Genomic DNA, 24,850 nt, shown 5'->3' on the forward strand with positions numbered 1-24,850 from the left:
GTTGGCTGCTGGAGTGACGCGAACCCACGACGATTACGAATCGAAACCACATCGATTATTAAAACACACGTTGCATGTATGTACGTATGTATGTGCGTTGAACTTCTTTCGCACCGTACGTAGCCAACCGTGCAAATCGGAATTGCCACGTGTGTATTGCGAGCTGAGGAATCGGTGTGAACCAAGGAATGGATGCATTCTCTCACTCCAAGTAGGCAAACCAGCGGTTGGAGAGGGAAGGTTTGCTAGGTCAAAATCTGCTGGATGGAAGTTGACTCAGCCCATCATCTCTCTGGGGGTGGATACAATTAGTACCACTGTGCGCGCAAGTCCTGCGCATGGACTCGTGCCTGCCATAGGAACGTGGAATTTAAACCACCGTATCAGGGCTGTAAATAGGTAATGAGCACCAATGCCACAAATGAGCATTGAGGCATTGCTCATTGGGGCATCGAGGCACCGATGCCCCAATGCTCAGTTGAGAAAGAAAACCCTTAAACTCTTGCCATATTCTTTTTTATCGTAGTCTGACCTAAACTAGTAGGGACGGTGTTTTTGTTGTTGTGAACAAAGTTTGCGTAGCAGCCAAAACACGGCGCAGACTCTGTTCTTTCCGAACGTCGTGGGGTAGAACCTGAGTGTCGTCGCCTCTGCTGAATCTCTCTGTAGACACCACTGCTTGGATGTCATGGGCTGCCAACAGTGCTGCCAACAGTGCTGCCAACAGTGCTGCCAACAGTGCTGCCAACAGTGCTGCCAACAGTGCTGCCAACAGTGCTGCCAACAGTGCTGTAGGCAGTGCGGAGGGCCACGGTGCCGGCAACAGTGCGTCACCACCAGCGCGCTTCCTGCCAGCGACACGCGGGTTGCAGAGAGCGGAGGGCGACCTTCAATTCTTTCATTTCGCACGCGGGCAAGGCGCTCGGTGTTCATGAGAACACACACCACGTGGGCAAGGCGCTCGGTGTTCATGAGAACACACACCACGTGGGCAAGGTGCTCGGTGTTCATGAGAACACACACCACGTGGGCAAGGCGCTCGGTGTTCATGAGAACACACACCACGTGGGCAAGGCGCTCGGTGTTCATGAGAACACACACCACGTGGGCAAGGCGCTCCGTGTTCATGAGAACACACACCACGTGGGCAAGGCGCTCGGTGTTCATGAGAACACACACCACGTGGGCAAGGCGCTCGGTGTTCATGAGAACACACACCACGTGGGCAGGGCACTCGGTGTTCATGAGAACACACACCACGCGGGCAGGGCGCTCGGTGTTCATGAGAACACACACCACGTGGATATGGCGCTCGGTGTTCATGAGAACACACACCACGTGGGCAAGACGCTCGGTGTTCATGAGAACACACACCACGCGGGCAAGGCGCTCGGTGTTCATGAGAACACACACCACGTGGATAGGGCGCTCGGTGTTCATGCGAACACACACCACGTGGGCAAGGCGCTCGGTGTTCATGAGAACACACACCACGTGGGCAAGACGCTCGGTGTTCATGAGAACACACACCACGCGGGCAAGGCGCTCGGTGTTCATGAGAACACACACCACGTGGATAGGGCGCTCGGTGTTCATGAGAACACACACCACGTGTGCAAGGCGCTCGGTGTTCATGAAAACACACACCACGTGGGCAGGGCACTCGGTGTTCATGAGAACACACACCACGTGGGCAAGACGCTCGGTGTTCATGAGAACACACACCACGTGGATAGGGCGCTCGGTGTTCATGAGAACACACACCACGTGGATAGGGTGCTCGGTGTTCATGAGAACACACACCACGTGGGCAGGGCACTCGGTGTTCATGAGAACACACACCACGTGGGCAAGACGCTCGGTGTTCATGAGAACACACACCACGTGGATAGGGCGCTCGGTGTTCATGAGAACACACACCACGTGGATAGGGCGCTCGGTGTTCATGAGAACACACACCACGTGGGCAAGACGCTCGGTGTTCATGAGAACACACACCACGTGGATAGGGCGCTCGGTGTTCATGAGAACACACACCACGTGGATAGGGCACTCGGTGTTCATGAGAACACACACCACGTGGGCAGGGCACTCGGTGTTCATGAGAACACACACCACGTGGATAGGGCACTCGGTGTTCATGAGAACACACACCACGTGGATAGGGCACTCGGTGTTCATGAGAACACACACCACGTGGATAGGGCACTCGGTGTTCATGAGAACACACACCACGTGGGCAGGGCACTCGGTGTTCATGAGAACACACACCACGTGGATAGGGCACTCGGTGTTCATGAGAACACACACCACGTGGATAGGGCACTCGGTGTTCATGAGAACACACACCACGTGGATAGGGCGCTCGGTGTTCATGAGAACACACACCACGTGGATAGGGCGCTCGGTGTTCATGAGAACACACACCACGTGGGCAAGACGCTCGGTGTTCATGAGAACACACACCACGTGGATAGGGCGCTCGGTGTTCATGAGAACACACACCACGTGGATAGGGCGCTCGGTGTTCATGAGAACACACACCACGTGGATAGGGCACTCGGTGTTCATGAGAACACACACCACGTGGGCAGGGCACTCGGTGTTCATGAGAACACACACCACGTGGATAGGGCAGTCGGTGTTCATGAGAACACACACCACGTGGATAGGGCACTCGGTGTTCATGAGAACACTCACCACGTGGGCAGGGCACTCGGTGTTCATGAGAACACACACCACGTGGGCAAGGCGCTCGGTGTTCATGAGAACACACACCACGTGGATAGGGCGCTCGGTGTTCATGCGAACACACACCACGTGGGCAAGGCGCTCGGTGTTCATGAGAACACACACCACGTGGGCAGGGCACTCGGTGTTCATGAGAACACACACCACGTGGATAGGGCACTCGGTGTTCATGAGAACACACACCACGTGGCCAGGGCACTCGGTGTTCATGAGAACACACACCACGTGGGCAAGGCGCTCGGTGTTCATGAGAACACACACCACGTGGATAGGGCGCTCGGTGTTCATGAGAACACACACCACGTGGGCAAGGCGCTCGGTGTTCATGAGAACACACACCACGTGGATAGGGCGCTCGGTGTTCATGAGAACACACACCACGTGGGCAGGGCACTCGGTGTTCATGAGAACACACACCACGTGGATAGGGCGCTCGGTGTTCATGAGAACACACACCACGTGGATAGGGCGCTCGGTGTTCATGAGAACACACACCACGTGGATAGGGCGCTCGGTGTTCATGAGAACACACACCACGTGGGCAGGGCACTCGGGGTTCATGAGAACACACACCACGTGGATAGGGCGCTCGGTATTCATGAGAACACACACCACGTGGATAGGGCGCTCGGTGTTCATGAGAACACACACCACGTGTGCAGGGCACTCGGTGTTCATGAGAACACACACCACGTGGATAGGGCGCTCGGTGTTCATGAGAACACACACCACGTGGGCAAGGCGCTCGGTGTTCATGAGAACACACACCACGTGGGCAAGGCGCTCGGTGTTCATGAGAACACACACCACGTGGGCAAGGCGCTCGGTGTTCATGAGAACACACACCACGTGGATAGGGCGCTCGGTGTTCATGAGAACACACACCACGTGGGCAAGGCGCTCGGTGTTCATGAGAACACACACCACGTGGGCAAGGCGCTCGGTGTTCATGAGAACACACACCACGCGGGCAGGGCGCTCGGTGTTCATGAGAACACACACCACGTGGGCAAGGCGCTCGGTGTTCATGAGAACACACACCACGTGGATAGGGCGCTCGGTGTTCATGAGAACACACACCACGTGGGCAAGGCGCTCGGTGTTCATGAGAACACACACCACGTGGATAGGGCGCTCGGTGTTCATGAGAACACACACCACGTGGATAGGGCGCTCGGTGTTCATGAGAACACACAGCACGTGGATAGGGCGCTCGGTGTTCATGAGAACACACACCACGTGGGCAAGGCGCTCGGTGTTCATGAGAACACACACCACGTGGGCAAGGCGCTCGGTGTTCATGAGAACACACACCACGTGGATAGGGCACTCGGTGTTCATGAGAACACACACCACGTGGGCAAGGCGCTCGGTGTTCATGAGAACACACACCACGTGGATAGGGCTCCAGCGACTCACAGCTGCGTCTCCAAACGCCAATTTTGAACACGGCCCTCCTCCAGCGGGCATTGATCTTAAGAGCAACCATGAGGGTATCTAGACACCCCCCTTTCTCCTCCCTCACTTTTTTTTCTCCTACAGGGCTATCAGAGCGTATGAAGAAGACACCAGACGGTTATAGACAGGCTTCCATTGCAACTGCAATCCGTAATGTGCGGTTGTGCTGGTGTCAACCCCCCTTCATGCCCATCTGTGTTGTGCACCTGAATCGTCGCGTTAACAATAAAAATATATATTTTAAAAAAATTGAAAAAACACGCTTTCATGAAATGTACTAGTAATGGAAGAACTCCACGACTCCAGGAAGTGGCCCCGAAGCTTGCCATAACGTAAGGGACCGTGAGCAATTACAGCCAACGTGAGTTGAGCGTGGACAATTAGACCCAAGCCGAAACATAACATATAAAAAATAATGTTAAAAATATATATATTTTATGATAGAAAAAGTATTGTCATCAGTATGACGTAAGTATACCAAGTTTGCAGTCGATACCACATTGGGAAGTGGGTAAAAATTGAGTTACAAGATTTGAGGATACAACGACAACAACAACAGACAGAGTGAGTTAAATGAAAGCGTGTAATCATAAAATACTTTTGGGTAAAAAACAAAAACAAACAAACAAATCGACACGGTAAATTTCGATTTAAAGCTTTCGTGACTGCAGGGATTCATCTTCTTGGTTCTTTCGGTAAAGTCACGTAGAAGGGAAAGAATAAAATAAAAATAAAACATAATAAAATAATTCTCACGACGTTTCGGCCACAACGCAAGCAGCCGTCCTCAGGTGAAGAACAGGTCTGTCAGAAAGACAGCGTCTGAATGAGCACCACCAGGCTTGGCAGCGTATATTTAAGCTGGGTTGGAGGGGGGAAGGGGCGCCTTGACAAAGGAATTTGCATATCAACAGAGGAATTTAGCATATTTATGGGAAATGCAGATATGGGATTAGTCACTACTTGTGGAATGCGTAAATGGACACGGTGCAGTCCGTCGACCTGTTTGGCTTTCCAGAGAGATGTTATCCCGGGCCGAGGCCGAGGTCGCCTGCGCCGCGCGCGCCTCACAGCCGAACGTGCGCGTCGCGCATGCTTCAGGCTCCTGACGACATCGACCGCGATGGGGGGGGGGGGGAGGACACGGGGCTGGGGGGGACCACCCCACCGGGGCGACATCAGTGACAAGGAGCTTCACAGCTCATCGGATTCCTCCACTATGAACGCCGATTCTGATTCTGAGCGCCCGGCGAGAGCCGAATGGCTGCACCGGCTCGGGCGGTGGTGGGCGATACGTGTGACATCGCGAGCTGCAGGCGCTCTGCTGAATATTTGCTGTGGATCTCAGGGCAAGTCAGGACAAACACGTGAGCAAGCGTGCGACAATTATCGTTACGATGGCTGATGGCAAATAGATATTAAATATCAATAATTATAATTCATACGTAACAGGAAAAACATCTGCCAGCAAGCAGGGCCAGTACTTTATGTCCGTACTCTTTCGTGGTGATAGTCGATTACTACTTTCTCGCATCCACCAGAACATATTTGTATTTTTCCAGGTAAGGCTCACTAAGCTATTAGCTTTTTTTTCAGCAGCGACCTGGCCACATATGATAGCTCAACGCAGTGGCTTATCGCGTGTAAATTCATAGTAGCAGCCAAATACTCTAAACGCGTGGTGGTGTTCATTCTAATTGTGGGGGAAAAACCGGAGCACCCGGAGAAAAATCCACGTGGCCACGGGGAGAGAAACACGCAAACTCCAAATATACAGCAGGCGTCTGGTTCGAACCCACGACCTCCTGTATACCAGGCGAGGTAACTAACATCTCGTCACCGTGGGCCAAATGTCGCCGACGCAAGTCTCTCGCGTCCTGCCACAACCCAAAACAAACACCGCGCGGTGTGACTCCGGCTTCCGAGGGTTCACACATTCGAGACGCGAGGCGAGCGAGTGGTGTGAGTGGGTGAGCGAGCCATTAACTCAGCGCCGCGATTCACAATTAGTTTGTCGTGTTAGTTTAATGGCGAACGTTGACAGACAGCCCTCCGCCAACCGACAGAGCCAATCAAATCGAGTTGACGAGTGGGGAGAAATATGCCGATTGATTTGGCTTTTTCGGCAAAGCCGGAGGGGAGGGACGGGCTGGGAGGGAGGTGAATGTTGCAAAAGCGAGCCATGCGTTGACATCGATCACGAATCACGAATCGTTCTCGTGGCCGTGGAAACCTCGGACGCTCGTTTGTTCGCGTCGAACGGCTGCGGCCGATGGATTTTCTTTGTAATTCACTTCCCCAATACAGTCTTGACTTACGATGCCCCCACTTGGCATCGACGCCGGCTTGGCGAGGCGCGGCGGACGCCGTCGATGCAGTTATGTATATATGTATGTTGAACTTCTTTCGCACCGTACGTAGCCAACCGTGCCTCATCGTCGGTGCAGGGGAAGGACAACAGACCAAACAAAACAAGAGCCGGTTCGAAACAAATGAGAAACGGAGCAAACACGTTGTGATGATCACGCGTACGAACGTTGTACGATTGCTTTTCTTAAATCCACAACTTATATCTGAGTGCATTTCGTGTATACACAACCTCGAGTGGATTTCCACAGCGACGGAACGAGGAACGAGACAGCGGAGGCAAGCGCGCAGGGCCATCGCGCACGCACGCATCGAATGGTGCGCACCGCCGGCGCGATTGCCACCGGGAGGGGTCCACGGTTCTGCGTGTGGACCAGCCCTGGCCGCTGGTGCTTATGCTGGCTGCGCGATTGCGCAGAAGGGCCGTCGCGCAACGAACTCAAGGCGCGCCGGGCGGTTGAGCCCTCGCGGCCCAGGCGGCCGGCGTCTCCAGAATCGTTTTTTGCTTTTTGCACGCTGCACTTTTTTTTTTTTAAACAGCGGATGCAAAAGGCACGCGGCGCTCCGTGCGTGTGCGCGCGCGTGCTTTTGCACGGCGGCAAGTGGCAGTTGTGGTGGCGGTGACAGTGGTGGTGGTGACAGTGGTGGTGGTGACAGTGGTGGTGGTGACAGTGGTGGTGGTGACAGTGGTGGTGGTGACAGTAGTGGTGGTGGCGGCTTACATAACCACAGCACAGCATCCACCCGCCCCCCCCCCCCCCCCGGCACACGTGGCCGTGGTCTGCGGCGGTGCGCGCTGGCGCAGACCGCCGCCAGCGCCGCCGCCGCCGCGATCCCGTCGCGGCTCCGCTCGCTCACCCTGCGCCTCTCTCGCTCTCCTCCCGCAGAGCTGGGGAGCCGCGGACAAGAGGCACTGCCAAGCCAAGAGGTGAGCCGCGGTGCTGGACAGTCGCCACGCGCGAGTTATTTCACCGCACTTCGCCACGACGCTCGGTGCGGGTTTGGGCGAAGGCGGGGGGGGGCACAGACGTGGGAGCGTAGAAGTACGGTACAACGGCGGACTTTGAATCGCTGCACGCGAGGCAACTCCCTATCAACCTCTTGTGCAAGGTGGTGGTCGCCCATCGAAGCACTATCCGAGCTCGACTCTGCTCACCCCCGAATCCTGACGCAATTCCGAGTGATTTCGTCATTGAGGAAGAAAATGTAATGAACGATGTTGACGACGAAGTTATTGTGTCGATTTTGTGCAGACATTGCTGTATCTCAGAACGTCATTTAATCGTGATAAATAGCGGCGTGGTGCAAAGCACTCGACTTAAAGTCGGACGGTTTTCAAGTTAAACTCCTGCCTGTGGTGCTCTCGAGGTGAGTAGCACTTTGTGGTGAAGAGAAAAGTGGTTTGTCATACGTAAAATGAAAAAAAACCAGTTCCCCGCTATTGGAACATGGAATTTCCACTATCTCTGAGCCGCCCTCTGTGATGAGCACCGCACCCCATGCCCCTTTGAGCGTTGGGGGGAAACTTTTTAGAGGTTTTTTTTTGGAATGACAAATTGAAATGCTGGCAGGGTGTCGTGGAAATCCTGAGCGCGCAGTGGCACGGATTATTGCGACGGGGGAGAGTTGACGTGCGTGCAAACTTGCCAACGAAGTGCGTGCGATAATGATGCGTTTTCTGGCTGGCACATAAATCCCACACATTCTGCAGCTCAGATATTAAAACTTAAACTAAAACTTTTTAAAATTGTAATTTGACAGGAAAGGCCCGCTGAGCTATATAGCTCTATTTCAGAAGCGACCTGCCGATCACGAATGATAGCTCATCTTGTGGAAATGAATAGCAGCCAGATACTCTGAACGCCTAATGTTGATTGTAAATGTGGGGAAAAAACAGAAGGACCCAGAGAAAAATCCACGCGACCAAGGGGAGAGAGACACGCAAACTCCAAATATACAGGCGTCAGGGTCGGCATCGAACCTGTATACCAGGCGAGGCAGTTCACATTTTAATAACCACAAAGTGGCCATCACCACTCATTGCCCGATCGATGATGAGGTATTTGTTTTATTTTGGACAATTGCACTTGCACACAAAGACCCCTGCCTTGACAGGAGAATCAGTGACGCCGCTTAGAATCCAAGTGGTATCGTGCAGCCCACGTCAACTTGTTTTGAGACACTGACCCTCCTATGAATACATTCAGCAGCCCGCGATGTTCTCTCGCTGCGTTCCCCTGTTGTCATTTCCACGGCCGCAGAAGCCGCCCCGTGCCAGGGGCAATACAATGAGAAAGCGGCCGAAGCCTCTCATTGAGTGGCGCCGATGACTCCGCGTTGTGGCAGATTGAAGGCAACGAGGGTCAACTCCACCCCGTGCTTGAAGCAACTTTCACCGTTTCGTCTTCCATCGTTCTGATTACTCATTGTGTTGATTCTGGGCATTTCACTGTTGTTGTAAAGAAGCTCCCCCCCCCCCCCCCCCGCATGATGTACAATCACACGCGCGTTGACCTTCTCCATTTTCCCGTGCCGCTCGCTCATTTTAAAATCCACGTTCCCGTCGGCGACAGCGCCGCATGAAGCTAGTGCGGGGCCTGTAGCATACGATGTTATTAAGGGGCCCTAATTACAAAAACACACTTAAATATTTAAACACGTCATTTTTTACTTGCATCGGTTTCGTTTGCTATACAGCCAGATAATACGACAATTCGCTAACCTTAAACACCCGGTCGTTCATAAAAGTTAAAGGCGGTATAGTACTATAGTGATAGAGCAAGTGCAGAATCACTGAACCGGAATTGATAGCTTGCAAGCATTTAGCGCGGGGCCTTTGAAAGTGCGGGGCCCGTAGCTACTGCACGTGTAGCTACTTGTGCCACCAGGATAATCCGGCACTGGTCGGCGGCTGACTCAATCGCTCGCCGCACCGTGCCCGCTGCCGTCACTGCTGCCGTCACCGCGCTCTCGGTGCCCGGTTTATTTCGGGCCCCTGCTTCGGAGTCCCGCAGGTTCCACGCGAGCCGCAGTTTCTCGGCAACGGGCCCAGACCGAGGGCGGGCGCAGGCTTGGTCGCCCGGGGAGACGGACTCTCTCGGGAGGGCGCTTGCCCTTGCCGGCGAGGCCAGAGAACGGGGTTGGAGACCGGGCCGAAGGTTGTGGAGGGAGTTGGGTGGAGGTTGGGGCCACGTAAGGAGCCGCCAACGGTGATTTCCCCCCCCCCCCCCCCCAAGTTGTTTTTCTTCTGGCAGTGTCACGGTGGAGGCGGCGCAACTTGGGGCGCAGCTATAGAGGGGGTGGGGGGGGGCAGCGTTGTGTGGCGACGCACAGGGGGCCCAGTCGGCCACAAGGGGGCCCCGAATCAACGGATAAAGAAGCCACAACAATGTCAAGACGTTTTTTTAATTAATTACAAAATTACCTGCGGTCTACCATGGACCAAGCGCGGTGATTAACGGCGTCTGTGGCTATCGCATCAAGAGAGCAGCAGCAGCAGCAATTCGCGTGATCCACCCCCCTGGAGGAAATCCTAGAACCGATGGGGCCGCCATAAAAGCAAGACGCACGATAGCCTCATTGTGAGTATTCTTTCCATTTTATCTTTTTTTTTATCTGTCACTGTGAGTCTTCCTCTAAACCCAATATACACGGGGCAACTAAAATAATATTTAGTTTAACACGTAGTAGGTTTTCGTGACCAATATTAACCATTGATACAGTTTTTTTTGGGTTAGATCGCGTAAATATATAAATGTGTCGTTTAAACCACCACTACCCGACACAGCCAATTAGTAAGGTTTGTCACGAAAATTGTCATGTTTACATAACAACCCTTACTTATTGGCTGTGTCGTGTGGTGACGGGTTTAACGTCACGTTTATATTCATGGGATCTAACCCAAAACAAACCGGTACCATGGGAAATAATATATCGCCTACATATTATTGTATACGGGATTAAAACATCCGTAGCGATTTCAGTGAAAGGGAGTCGAGAGAAAGTGAGATCTTGCATAGCCACCACCACCACATTGTTTAAACAGGTCGCAGCGCCCCTGGACGTGACACGTGACCCGCGCGCTGTTCGCTGGGGGGGGGTGGAGGGAGGGTGGAGGGGGAGTGGAAGGGGGGGTGAAGGGGATGGTGGAGTGGGGGTGGAGGGTATGGAGGGAGGTGGACGGGGAGTGGAGGGGGGCGTTGAGGGGGTGTGGAGGGGTGGTGGAGGTGGGGTGGAGGTGGGGTGGAGGTGGGGTGGAGGTGATTGGAGGTGGGTGAAGGGGGGTGGAGGTGGGTGGAGGGGGGTGGAGGTGGGGTGGAGGGGGTGTGGAGGGGGTGTGGAGGTGGGGTGGAGGTGGGGTGGAGGTGGGTGGAGGGGGGTGGAGGGGGGTGGAGGTGGGGTGGAGGTGGGTGGAGGTGGGTGGAGGTGGGGTGGAGGTGGGGTGGAGGTGGGTGGAGGGGGGTGGAGGGGGGTGGATGGGGGTGGATGGAGGGTGGAGGGGGGGTAACGGCTTCACCTCTCCTATGGCAAGTCGGTGCCAATGCCCACGGTTCAACATTTCGATTTGATTTAAGGACACAATCACGTTCCTCTGGAAATGCGCTTTTGTGTTCAGTTTTGTTTCCCCTTCACCCCCCGCACCTCCGATTGGCACGGTTGGCTACGTATGGCGAGAAAGAAGTTCAACGTACAGATATTTTTTTGACATTGAGCCCGTTGCATATGCGACGGTTACAGGCGAGAGAACGCTCGGGCCGGAAGGGGCGATGCGTGGGTTGTGTCCTCTGGGTGGGGTGGGGTGGGCGGTTGGGAATCTTTTTTTATTGATTTTTTTTTATGTTGCAGCGAATGTAGCAGCCACCAGAATCTGTGGAAGTCAATTTCGCCCATTGTGTCACGACATGTCGTCGCATTTTTACCGTCTCGTTTGTAATTCTAGTTTATTGACTCTCTCCGACAGCCTCGTCTCGGTGCCACGGTGTCATTTGCGTTGTTTTTGTTGCTGCATGCATTTTTCCGCGCCTTTGTCCACTTTTGTCAAAATCCAACCGCGTTGAACATCACCTGCGCAGCCGTGCAGCAACGGGTCGAGTCGTTCCGCGACGCGTGCGACCGGGCGAGCCTTGAGAGAGGAGACGAACGAGTTGATGAGCCCACGAATCGTCACCGCCCCCCCCTACCCCTCTGGCCACACAATCACCCCCCTCGCCGTGCGGTCGAGGGGGGTGTGCGGTTGCCCGGAGCTCGGCTCGTTACAGACAGACAGCGGGTGCACCCGGTGTCCGTAAACCCGTTGACGCTCCGCCGTTGTACAGACGTGGGGCCACGGCTTTCCGATGCACCCCCCCCCCCCCACTGGGGGAGAGGCGACGCTCACTCACGCGACGTCGTTCGAACGTCGTCGCGTGAAATTCCGCCAAGAGTTCCCATGGTGCGCGAGCCCGTGACGATATTTCACCGCAATGCTTTTCATGCGCAGCAATTGCCGTGCCTCTGCCGCGGACGCGCCGAACATCCCGTTCTCTTTTCGTTGTTGTTGTCGTCGTCGTTGATGTTGTTGTTGTTGTGTTTATTGCTTTGCTTGTGGCAAGAAGAATTCCCACTCTCGCAGTTGTGGCTGTGATGTCTCCACCGGGAGGTGACACGTTCGATGTCGCTCGTTGTTGCTCGTTGTTCGCCGGGCCTCGAATCCAGCGGCCGCCACGGTAAATGCTGCAGTGTGCAGTAACCAATCAACTTTTACAATTTGAAAAATTGTAACCAATTTTATAACATAAAATTCCGAGCAACAATTGTTCATATTAGCTTCCAGATTTTTTGTTGCATTGCTCGCAGGTGAAATGAGGTGCCCAGTGTTTATCTTGATCCCCGACAGGCATGCCGAAATATGCCTTGTAGGCCTCACACATCTTAGCAGATGCTTTCACAGAGCATTTTTTTTTCGCTCATGGCTTGATTAATTGGCCGCAGACATCGCAAAATGCGTCTGCCGGATGCTTGCAGCCTCTTGATGCCATCTCAGGAAATGCAGATATCCAACTAAACTGAACTGGTGGGTTTAAGGCCCCTTTATTTATACTATTTATATTACTGGAAAGTTCTATAATGTTCTAGAAGTTACTCCAAGTTCACTCATCACTGAATCTATCTGGAATGTTCTGGAAAATAGGTACATTTCTACATATCACTGTCCTGGTCACAAAATCCAAGTGTGTAGGGAATAATCGCCATTTTCTGTACTTTTGAGGCATACGCAATTAGAAAATAACACTTACTACTCAGGAACAACATTTGTTTTTTTTACACAGTGGATTATTACTCTTGGGTCTTTCGGTCAGGTCACGTAAATAAACAATAAAAGATCACGACGTTTCGATCGCAACGCAAGTAATCGTCTTCAGGTGAAAGAGAAAGAGAGAAAAAGCTGCTGAGACAAGGTCTTATATAGGCCTGAGATGGGTGCATCAAGGTAGGTGGGTGGAGCTCGAGATGGTCCAACCAGAGTGCATGGGGCAGTGGCCTTTGTATTGTGAGAGATCAGCATGTAGAGGTGGTCCAACCAACGGAGGCTGGGGCATGACTCCTTCTTTAATGATTACCGCGCTGCACAGACCAGGTGCTGCGGCTGGCCGAGGAGAGACCGGCAGTGGACGCCGCTGTGTGGAGCACAGGCCAGGGTGGAAGGCCTTGGGGGAGTCGCTAGCCCCGCGACCCGATTCAATTCGGAAAAGCGGGCCGATATTGATCGATTAATAATTATTGGCATTATTAATTAATTATTTCTCAGGAGAGTCGCGCCGAGTCCAAGGACGCTTTTTCATTGCGTTTCATTTTTATTTTGAGATGTTTCCTTTCAGCCAGTGAATATGCGAGTGTTCATTCTCTGTGCGATGGACGTCATTGGCTCCACATTTGTTTTGTTTTATATGCCAAACAAAGCGCCACGATCTAAGTACGCTAACCACCTCTATCCACCAGGGCCACGTTTCTTGGAAGTGCTTGCGAGCGCAGAATTCTCGAGTGCAGACACCTCGTTCCGATGGGGGGTAAATGGGATTACATTCCTGGCACGAGTGAGCATCTTGTGGAAATGGTAAATGTCAAATAGCAATGACTACAATAATAACGTATTGTGAAGAATTATGTGTTTTTTATTACCTTGGATGATGATGATGATGATAATTTGACGACGGTGGTGGTGGTGGTGCTAAGAGGAATTCCGGATGACGACTCCTGGGGACATGCGGGGTGTTTGATGACAACGCCCGCAGTTGTTCTCGTCCTCGTCACTTTGGGGAGGCAAGGAGCCGCAACGCAGTCGCGTTCTCCTGAACGGACCTCACAGTCGACTCGCTTGCACCAAAATGTAATAACCGAGTCGACTAAGTACTGTACGTATGAAGTGAAAATGCACAATAGCGAGTTGAGAGCGGGATTAACGCGAGGCGGGGGACGAAGCGGGCAGCCGAGAGCGCCCGTGCCGAATTCTCGTCGACAGTTCCAAGTGTCGTAACATTCTGCTGCGCGCACCTCTCCGGTGTCAGTGCTCTGGCACTACGTACGCTCGCGGATAGCGAACCGGTGTACATTTAGTAACTCCCGATATGTGTGCGAATCTCTCGAATCCAGAACTCGCGCACGGTGAACGTTTACTGCGGGAGCTCATCGCTAGATCCGGCCGTGAGGCTTCTTATATACGTTGTTCAGTGATCTAAAGCGGTACTGAACGGCGCGATTTTAGCCACTCGCATCACGTGACAATTCTATTTGTTCGGTTGTGTCGGGTAGTGGAGGGTTCTTTACGACACAAATTTGACCCCCCCCCCCAGATCTTTACTCCGTGGCCTAGCGCAAAAAATCATAAATATTGGCAGCGAAAAAACGACTTCGCGTGAAGTTAAATTGGTATCATTTATGTTGCTACCGTTCATTCGCCCGGTGAGGTGTTGCACACAAATCTCGTGAGAGATGAAAAAAAACGACGTACGAGCGCGCAGTGGATCCCAGTCGTCGCGAGTCGCCTTCCGAGCCGGGTTTGGGTTCTTCCGCGTTGCTGTTTGGCGCGGTGTCCGACTTTTCGCTCCACGTTGCCGGAATCTTTCTGCAGTTCGTCGCAGGAGTTTCCTTTCACCGTCACCACCAGGAAATAAACACGAAGGCGGAATTAGAGCTTTAGACTCCGCTGCTCATGACGCTGTTGTCTGGCTTGACCACCTGCATGGGAAATCGTAGTTGTTGCTCTGCATCTACATCAGCAGCTGTACGAACGAAGAAGAAGACCAGGAAAATATAAAACGGGGTTTCAAACATCCGGCCCATTCCAAAGCGTGTCGGTGATACTTGTGCCGAAGAAGGTGGATGGCCTTAGGGGCCGTCCATAAATGACGTCACGCACCTAGGGGGGGGGGGGAGGAGTCAGATATTTGTGACGATGTGTGACGAGGGGGGGTGGTTTGAGAAATGTGACGTTACATCAAAATGCGCAACCTTAAATAAATATAGACAACACGTTCTACTTAATTAAATAGACTTTATAATAAATGTTTTCTCCTACAACATCAGAGTTCAGCGGCACATTAAATACGCACCACAATGACAATAGTTTAAAGCGATTTGAAGCATGTTTTATTTGGGGGGGGGAGGGGGCAAATCTTTGTGACGTCATATTTGAGGGGGGGGTCTGACTTTTTTTGACGCCGTGTAACGAAGGGGGGGGGGGTCAAAAATTGTCCAAAATCGCGTGACGTCATTTATAGACGGCCCCTTATGCCAAGCGCCGATCGTTGGTTGTGTGCTTCGTTGATCCCGCGTCATTCTGTGCACCCGATCAGCTAAGCCAGATTCATGTGTACGTACGTATGTTGAACTTCTTTTGCACCGTACGTAGCCAACCGTGCTTATCGGAGAAGAAAGAACGTTCCAGATGGGCGCAACAGAAGCGCATCGGGCGATGCAGTGACCATCTTTGTTCGATGGTCAGCCAAAAGCAGTTGCGAGGATGACCCGGAGTTCGCGTGGTGATGGTTTATGTCCCTTGACGAAATCAGCAAGGTTTTGTGGTTCATTTGTGGCAAGCACTGTGTGTGTGTGACGAGTGCGACCTCATGACGTATTCGTACGGCAACCGAAAGCCAATGCAGCTCGGCGAGCACCAGACGGACACGGTCGGATCTTGCGGTGCCCGTCACGACGCGTGCCAGAGAACGAGCCGCTCCGCTGGGGACTGCGTGGGGTGAAAGCGCCGCAAGCCGTGGAGGTTCCGCGCGCGTTCAAAATCGAAATCATCCACGCAGGCTGCGAAACTGCACCGTTTTATTTTGTTCTCAAACGCCAGCCCTCAAGACCTCACTTCCCATCATCACGGTACCCAGATAAGCCTCGATAAGCCGCGAGGCTTTTCCCAGGGGAGTACCGCTCCTTTGGGATGTTTGGCCATGAATGACGTTATCAACGTTTCGCTCACTTTCAAACATTCTTCGTCCTCTGGTTTTGCTGACGAACCCAAATCAGTGCGTATATTTCCCCCCACGTGACGTAACAGCTTAATTTGATTGGCTCTGTGGGAGGGTTATTGTTAAAATAAATGACATGAGACCTACATGATCGAACCCAAAAGAAACTTAATTCTGAATCCATCAATGAGAGTTTGTGGCTTCATGTGGGAGACCTCGCAGAGGGGGGAGGCTTTCGGCACGGCCATCTCCTCGCCACACCTCACTGCAGCCCCACGCCTACAACACCTGGCATTATGCAGGATCAGCAGGATCTATTAACATGCCCTCCCTTTGTTAATGCTACCCCCCCCCTCCCTTTGGTGCTGCTGATCCTGCATAATGCATGGGCATAATATGACTTTGAAACCCCCCCGCCCACCTCCTACGCATTTCCCATGAATATGCTAAATTCCTCTTGATATGCAAATTCTTTTGTTAAGGCGCTCTTCTTCTTCCACCTCCAACTCAGCTTATATATAAGCTCCTAGCTTGGCAGTGTCTCATTCTTCACCTGAAGACGGCTGCTTGCGTTGTAGCCGAAACGTCGTGATAATTGTTTTATTATGTTTTATTTTTATTATTTTATTACTTCCCTTCTACGTGACTTTACCGAAAGAACCAAGAAGATGAGCCATTTTCTCCACTGACATACACGCAGGCCGATCATTCATTACTCGTGTACGGTATAGAGCACGTGGCAAAATCCTTGCTGTGGGTAGTTATTCACTAGGTCGGAGTGGAACAAAGCGGACGTCCAGAATAAACACCTAATTCGAGACGCAAACATGGCACACCTCCTGGCTTCAACACTCCTGGAAGACACCAGTGGCTGTAACCATCGACCACGTCAGACCATCGCCAGGCCGATGCGCAACATCCCCTTCATGAATGGAAAATTAAAGACGCAAGCCACGGTAGCAGTGCGATTGTGTCCATGCCACCCAAACCAAGGGGCCGTATCGTGAACCACGACAGTCTGCGGTCCTTCAACAGAGGAGAAGAAACCTCAAAACGACGCAAACTCTCTCCTGAAGCCCTCTCGTCGTGGCTGGCAGACCTCGCAACATTGGCATTTAACCACCGAACCATATGGCTGCCCTCATGCGCAAGACCTGAATAGAATGCACTTGGCATGCTGGACCATGCCATGTCACCGGGATTAGAGTGCATTAGCTAATTGTTGTGTCGCACGCCACTCAGTCGCTGAGAGGAAAATGCATTTTCAAGAATCATCTAAAATACCCCACTTCCCCCCCCCCTCGCGTCCACTCCTCCATGGCAATATGCTTACAAACGTTAATAAGTGGACAATGGTGGGGCCCATGCAAATCAGTTCCTTTTGACGTCGCTGGTTATTTATTTTCTCCAAGTGAATTTCATTCCAAGCGGCGGCATCATCAGATCAGCAGCAATTATCTATCCATTGCTGGATGAAGGCCCCTCCGAGCCTTCGCCACCTCCCAGGGCCTTGCGGCGCGGCGATCCGTATCGTGCCCCCGTGCACGCGGCACGCGGCACGAGCTCGTTTCGTGGCACCATCTGCATGGTGGACGGGACCCTCATGCTCCTCGTATCTACTCGCTGGCGCTCCGCCGCTGTGGTCTTGTCCGTCCTACCGTCGTCCCACACCATCCCAGTCCGAGAGAACTTGTGTAAGCGTTCCGCGAGATGTCTCCTTCTTGCCCACGTTTTTTTTTTAAACGATGCGCCCGTAATTGCGAGCCCTGGCCGCCGTTCGGGATTTTCAGAGATGGAAATAGGCGCAAGCGCTCAGATCGCGACAGATGAAATCGCTGGCGATGTACACGCGCTCGCGCTGGTGCGCTCTCGCGGGCCGCGCACGGCGGAGAGACGGAGAGAAGCGTCGAGGTTGTTTCAAGCGAGTTGCTGCTCGAGCGATGGGAAAGTCTTGACACTCAATTGACACCTCCGGAGCCTCCGCCACGACTGTGCAACGATCAATTTAGATGTGAAGCAGAGACATTCTTTTGACGTTTCTCCAGAAATGTTCGGCCGTGAGTATGTCTGAGCCAATCAACGAGCGGCAGAACAAGAATAGTATCTAAATGCAGATGAGCCTGATGGTGCGGAGTTGCGCACTGCCGTTATCCGCTCCGTGCTTTCGGGGGGGGGGGGCGGGGGGGTTGTGTTTGCGCGAACGCCGTTTGCTGCCGTTTAGAAGCCTGAGCACGGGGCGCAGAGCAGGCGGCGGGCGCCTTCGCCTGCCCACAAAACAGTCCCCGATCCCGAGAGGAACTGTCGTCAGTTCCCAGTCCGTTCGGATAATTTTTCTTCGGAAAATTACTCCAATGAGAAAAATTTAAGGAGAAATTCAAATATATTTGATCACACGCTGTAAGTATCTCTGCTACCTCGCCCATCCTGATACTGCCTGCACCCCGCCCCCCAGCTCCCAACAGGCCTAGCCCACCCCCTATCACTACCACTATCAGTGCCCCTACCACTATCAGTACCCCTACCACTATCGGTGCCCCTACCACTATCAGTACCCCTAGCCCTATTACAACTCTTACCCCAACCCCTACCATTACCCCTATTACTACCCCTAGCCCTATTACTACCCCTACCCGTATCACTAGCCCTACCACTGCCCCTATCATTACCCCTACCCCTATTACAACTCTTACCCCAACCCCTACCACTACCCCTATCACTACCCCTAGCCCTATTACTACCCCTACCCGTATCACTAGCCCTACCACTGCCCCTATCACTACCCCTATCACTCACCCTATCATTACCCCTACCCCTATTACAACTCTTACCCCAACCCCTACCACTACCCCTATCACTACCCCTAGCCCTATTACTACCCCTACCCGTATCACTAGCCCTACCACTGCCCCTATCACTACCCCTATCACTTACCCTATCACTACCCCTATCACTACCCCCAACCTCTCCTTAACCACTGCCACCTGTGCCCCTGTCACCGTAACTACACAGCCACTTTTAGTAATAACCCACTCTTGATCTCAACCACTATCATCTTATGTGCAATTTTATAATTGTTGGAAAGAGCCTAGGAACAAGGCGCTATATATATCTATCTATATCAGATAAAGATTAGGTCTTCACATTTACCTATGCATATAAAGTGCCAAAAATGTATATCATTACAATTTTAATATTTAATACTGCTCTAATTTTTTATTCCTGCATATCTTAGCTTTGTACGTGCGTAATTATTATACATTTCCTTGCATCATTTGTTTCACAAATGAGGGAGCACGAGAGAGTGGGAAGAGCAGAGAGAGCGACGCAGAGTGAATGGGACCAAAGAACGATCACGTACAAGGAATGAGACAACAATGACGCATTCGGTGCATGGGCTGTGAGCTGCACGCTCTGGGTGGAGCGTGCATTGCAAAAGAAGTCTCAAACAAACACCTTGTTGTGAAAAACCCAACGCAGAAGATCCCAGGGTTTGATCTACCACGAAGTTCATGGTCCACCCGAAACCGCATCCGCACAAACCGTGGCAGATGCGGATACCTGATGCACAAATGTAAAATTAAAAACTCTCCAACGTGCGACTGTGCTCATCCAGAACAGACCATACGTCATATTAGGACGCAATGCCCGATCCAAAAATACAAAGGAGACGTCACAGCGATACACTCCGCTGCTCTTGACTTGATCACCTGAATGTGCAATTGTAGTTGTTGCTCTGCATCTACATCAGCCGTACGAAAGAAGAAGTAGAAGTGAGTTTTGACAGGACCCCTCCACTCAGAAGCATTGAGGGCCCAGTGGTCGAGACTAAAGACTGTGTGGCAGCCAACGGAGGGAACGTGCCCGGTGGGATGTCCACCGTCGACTGGAAGCAAATGAATCTGCTATGTAGATGTAATGTATATAGCACCGAGTCTCACACACTATAGTTGGAGGCAACACGTGTATTTACACAGCTCTAACCACTTCGGGTTCTATCGCTAGGTGTGGCTATCTGTTCACTATGTGCGTGCGGGTTACTGTAGCGAACGGGGAAGCCAGCACACACGCGCCGTCTGACCCACGATCTCAAGCTACAACTTCCGACGAACGAGGAGCGAAGAGCGAGGACGAAGAGACGCGGAACCCCGGGCTGGTCCCCACAACGAACCCCGATCCCTGCCGGGGCTCCAACTTTCCCTGGCCACGCCCCCTACTGTATGAAGGCAGGGCTCTAGGTCCCCAGTCACGTGTCCCTCCAGTACCCGGCACTACAGTATAGCGACAGGATATGTCACTGCGTAGAGGAGCTCTCTGGATTTGACCGAGAGGTGGTGACAACTTGAGGAGGCCTTCATAAGTAGATACACTTCATATTGTTGCGCATGACAATAGATACCAATGTCGAGGTCTGCTTTGATTTTCCTCCATTGAAGGAGCGCAGACTCCTGCGTTGTATGGCCCACAATCGCACTGCTGTGGCTTGTCTTGAATTTAACACGTGTATACATCTGACGATGGCGCCCCGCCCAAAGTGGACTTATAATAATAGGGGTTTTCCCGTGTTTTCTGGCAACAAAACTGAAACCTTTTACAAGGAATCATGTCTGCATTAACCACAATACTTGTGGTCAGAATGCAAACAAAAAACATACTCTGATTATATATGTGTAATAAACGACTCTGTCAGGCTTTCTTGGTCTCCGTTGTCGTTTATTTAGGTTCTTCGTATCGCACCCCGCTGGTCCTCGGCCGGACTCGCGCCGCCTCCGCCGCGCGCCCCGCGCACGCTCCGTGTGGCCCGCACTCGCTGGTGGCCGCTCCGCTCTCTCCGTGTGCCCCGCACATGCTGCCAGCCACACCGCTCGCTCCGTGTGCCCCGCACACTCCGCTAGTCACTCACTAGCCACGTGTGCCCCACACACTCTGCTAGCCCCTCACACACCGCTAGCCCCATCTACCCCACGCACACCGCTGGCCGACGGTGTGCGTAGGTCTTCGACCACGTGGCAGATGGCGCCGCTCCTCCCGCACTGCCCAGCGTGGCTTCCCCTATTCTCGCTCCGTTCCAACTCCTCGATCTCTTCCGGCTCTCTCCCGATATCCTTCCCATCACGTGACCCTGACTCCTCCTTCCCGTACTGCCCCCATCTCCGCCGCCCGTTCACCTCGTCTCCCATTGGAGCCGAGGTGAGCAGTGGCTCCTCCCACACGCTCCGCCGACCAGGCTCCGCCCCCCAATGCTCCGGGCCGTGTGATTGGCGCGGAGGCCAGCAACCACCCCGTTTATGCTCGCATTACATATGCATTGTCCTTGAAACGGATTGGTCCACACCAGAGATGGCTTTCTTTTGAGCCTTGTCGCACCAATTTAAACGAGGCTCAAAAGACAGCCGTCTCTGGTGTGGACCAATCAATTTCAAGGACAATGCATATATTATCAGAGTGTGTGTTTATGTTTGCATTTTGACCACAAGTATTGTGGTTAATGCACCCACGATTCCTGATGTGAGGGACAAAGCGAACCCTTTGCCCCCCCCCCAATAGAGAAGTCAAACTCCGCCTACGGCCTTAGGGTCACCTTGAGGATCCTCGGGGTCACGAGAAGCAGGCCGCAAAGGCTTCGGCTTTGCGGAGGAACATTCCCAAGCGCCGACCGTAACGGGACGCGGCTTTTACCACGGCACGCACACTCAAGTGGGAACATCGTTTGCAGACTGATTCACGTGGTGTGTTTTTATTGTTGTTCTTTGTTAATTGGCAACGGCGAGCAACGCGAAAAAAATACTAAAAACAGTACAAACAAGAGGGCACAAACGAAACGAAAAAACTCTCGATTGGATTTTATTGCAAATCTAAACTGAACAAAGCTATTTGTATTTTTACCAGGTAAGGCCCACTGAGCTATGTAGCTCTTTGTCAGAAGCGACCTGGCCACAAATCATAGCTCAGTGAAGTGGCTTAGCACGTGGACATTTAAAGCAGCCAAATACTCTAAGTGCGTGTTGATTCGAAATGTGCAGGGGAAAAACAGAGGACCGGACAAAATTCCAAGTGACCACGGGGAGAGAGACACGCAAACTCCAAATATGCAGCAGGCGTCAGGGTCGGGATCGACCCCACGACCTCCTGGATACCAGGCGAGGTAGTTAACATCTCCTAGCCACCGGCGGTACGCAAACATGAATTGAGGTGATTCGGCAAATTGCCGGTGTAGGCGAGCGGAGCGAATCGGTTGCACGCCGAAAGGGCCGTGGAGCCCGGTGCTGCGTACGGATCAGGCTGCAGGGAGTCTTGCAAAAACGGAGGGTGCGATGAATTAACTCGTCGTTAATTCATCGCTTGGGTGAGACACAGCTCGATCAATCGGAATGGGTGTACGGTAATCTTGGCCCGTGCTTTAAAATGCAGACGAAACGTGAAATAGTGAGAGAGATCGAGTGAAGAGTAAACTTTCTCGTAAACGTCTCAAGCGGTTTAAACTTGCAGTGCGACTCCCCGCACGGTGTGCGCTCAGGCGCGCACGCACTCCCCATTAATTATTCACGAACTCGCCCCAAAGTCTCGATAAAAACAACAGTCACGTCCACGCTGTTCGGATAATTATCATCAGCGGTAATTGCTCCATGCGCGCCTCCTGAGTGGATGAAAGGGGGATGGTTTAGCTGGAAATTGGGAGTAAGGACTCCCCTTCCCTTATTAGAAGCAGATCTATCGTTTGTTTCTGCTTCGGAGATTTTTGGAGACCGGTGGTGAAATGTGAAGTTCTAGCCGGCGCAAAACTTTCGACAGAGGAACGATGGTGGTTCCAAGCTTGAGTCAACGCTATTTATATATATATTTTAAAACACATGGATATAGATGATATCTTGTGACGTGGATCTAGAATTTGAGAGCCTGCATTTGTCACATTCTCCTTTGGTGTGCATGTACGAACGTTGAAGTTATTTCCCACCGTACGCTGCCACCCGTGCTAATCAGAGGTGCTGTTGTCTATCGCCTGCCGCGTTCGTACCCCGGAATTTATTCTTTCGTGAGACCTTATCAGCAGCAGCCTTCGTTTTCGTGAACATTCCAGCCTTCGCTCTTCGCGGAGTCATTGCGTGCGGTGCAAGCGTGTAACGCCTACGATGTGCAGCTCGGCTTGAGAAGGTCGCGGACGGTCGACGGCAGATCACGGCGGGATACCTGGCACAGAGCTGCTGACTGCTCTAACCAAACGGGGCTCATGCTGTCACCATTGTCCGTTTTAAAACCTGTGGCGTTATGTCACAACAGGAGGCCAACACCGTGCCACTTGTGACATTATTAAGAGCTCCCGGAGCAAAAGAAGAACATAAATTATGCATAGACAACCGTGAACATTTTATCGCAAACAGCAACGGCAGTTTTCATGCATACGAGATATTGGGCCCAAGCTGCTGCCCCCATTCTTGTGTTGGTAACCATACCACTATCTCATTATCAACTGCATCATCATCATCAGCAGCAGCTATGATCAGTCCACTGTTGGATGAAGGCCTCCTCCGCAAGGCTATATTTATATGTTGGTCTTCTTCTACGTCGCGTCTCCTGTCCAACCTTCAACGGCGGTCTTTTACCAATATTCTGTACAGGCCACCGCTGCTGGTGTTTGGCTTTGCCAAGTCTTGAGGAGTGCCTCGTGGTGCTGCAGGGCATCTCAGGAGATGATCCGTGTGGCTCGCTTCTCCTGACAAGCACACATTGGTCGGGGTTGTGCAGGACCCCCCCCCCCCCCCCCCCCGTGATTTCACAAGAGAGTTGCATCTGCCGAGACTCTACTCTCTTCAGTGCGTTTGGGCTCCGCCACATGAGCCATGCCATTTGGAATTGGAGCCCAGACGAGAGCTCCTCGCTGGGGGGTGATTCCTTGCCAGTTCCATTCAGCAGCTTTGTCGCTTGATTTTTGGCCCATTATTTTAGCCAGAGGGAAGTTCTGGCGTGATCAGTGGTTACAGCGGAGCACAAGAAGCTGTTGCTAAAAACGTAGCTTGCATGCACAGTAGTTCAGTACTGGGCAGAAACAAATGCCTCATATCACAATATTTATCACCATTTCGGCCACTTTGTGCTGAACATTTTTTCAAGGAAATCAATGTTACGCCAACACATTCATCGGACGTCGTACCTAAATTGCTCTTGCTACAATGTGTTTCATAATCAATTCGGTTGATTTGATATCTGACGGGGGTCACACGTTGGTTTCGGATGAGCGAGAGTTGACGTCCACACTGCTGGAGTTGCGCCCTGTGTGGCTGTGTGTACAGGAATGTGAAACTGGCCGCTAATAAACAACAGCATTTAATGAAGCGATTGCACCCGTGGAAAATGCCTCGAGGGGAGTCTTGGCGGTGGTATGCACACTTCCGAGTCAGCGACACGCGTGTTCCCACCTGAAATTAGGGTCGCGCAGGCTTTTAGACTCGTGTCGAGTAAATGTGATTTGGCGTCGCGCTCCGTGAAACGTGTTCACGACACCAACGTGGAGCTCCTCGTCTCTAGGCGCCACGTGCTGTGTGCTCAGTGCGGGCCTACGTTAGGCCTAAGCTAAGCCTAAACTAGACCCAATTTTCTTGGTTTTTTCGGTAAAGTCACGTAGAAGGGAAATAATAAAATAATATAAATATAAAACAATGACAATTCTCACGACTTTACCGAAAGAACCAAGAATATGAATCTCTGCAGTCACGAAAGCTTTAAATCAAAATTTAAACCCAATCTATGAACGTTTATGCCCGTGCAGCAGCAACAACAACGTTTTCAAAGTATCGTTACCAATTATTGTGATTGAGGAATTGAAGGCA

The 24,850-nt window shown here is 52.2% G+C and overlaps 1 protein-coding gene across 6 annotated transcripts in view; it reads left to right on the top strand.

The window, feature by feature from the left end:
• Nucleotides 1-24,850, top strand: part of ANKFN1 (ankyrin repeat and fibronectin type III domain containing 1) — a 270,247-nt gene that overhangs the window by 122,473 nt on the left and 122,924 nt on the right. For 5 of the 6 annotated variants that reach the window (XM_078872935.1, XM_078872933.1, XM_078872932.1 and 2 more), the window contains exon 6: nt 7,464-7,504. In XM_078872935.1, coding sequence (XP_078729061.1) covers nt 7,464-7,504 — 41 coding nt within the window. Of the gene's footprint in view, nt 1-7,463; nt 7,505-10,003; nt 10,158-24,850 lie in introns of those variants that run through there. The other variant, XM_078872938.1, reaches the window with a different exon arrangement.

This window comes from Lampetra fluviatilis, chromosome 35 (assembly GCF_964198595.1).
Source record: "Lampetra fluviatilis chromosome 35, kcLamFluv1.1, whole genome shotgun sequence".
Lineage (NCBI taxonomy): Eukaryota > Metazoa > Chordata > Hyperoartia > Petromyzontiformes > Petromyzontidae > Lampetra > Lampetra fluviatilis.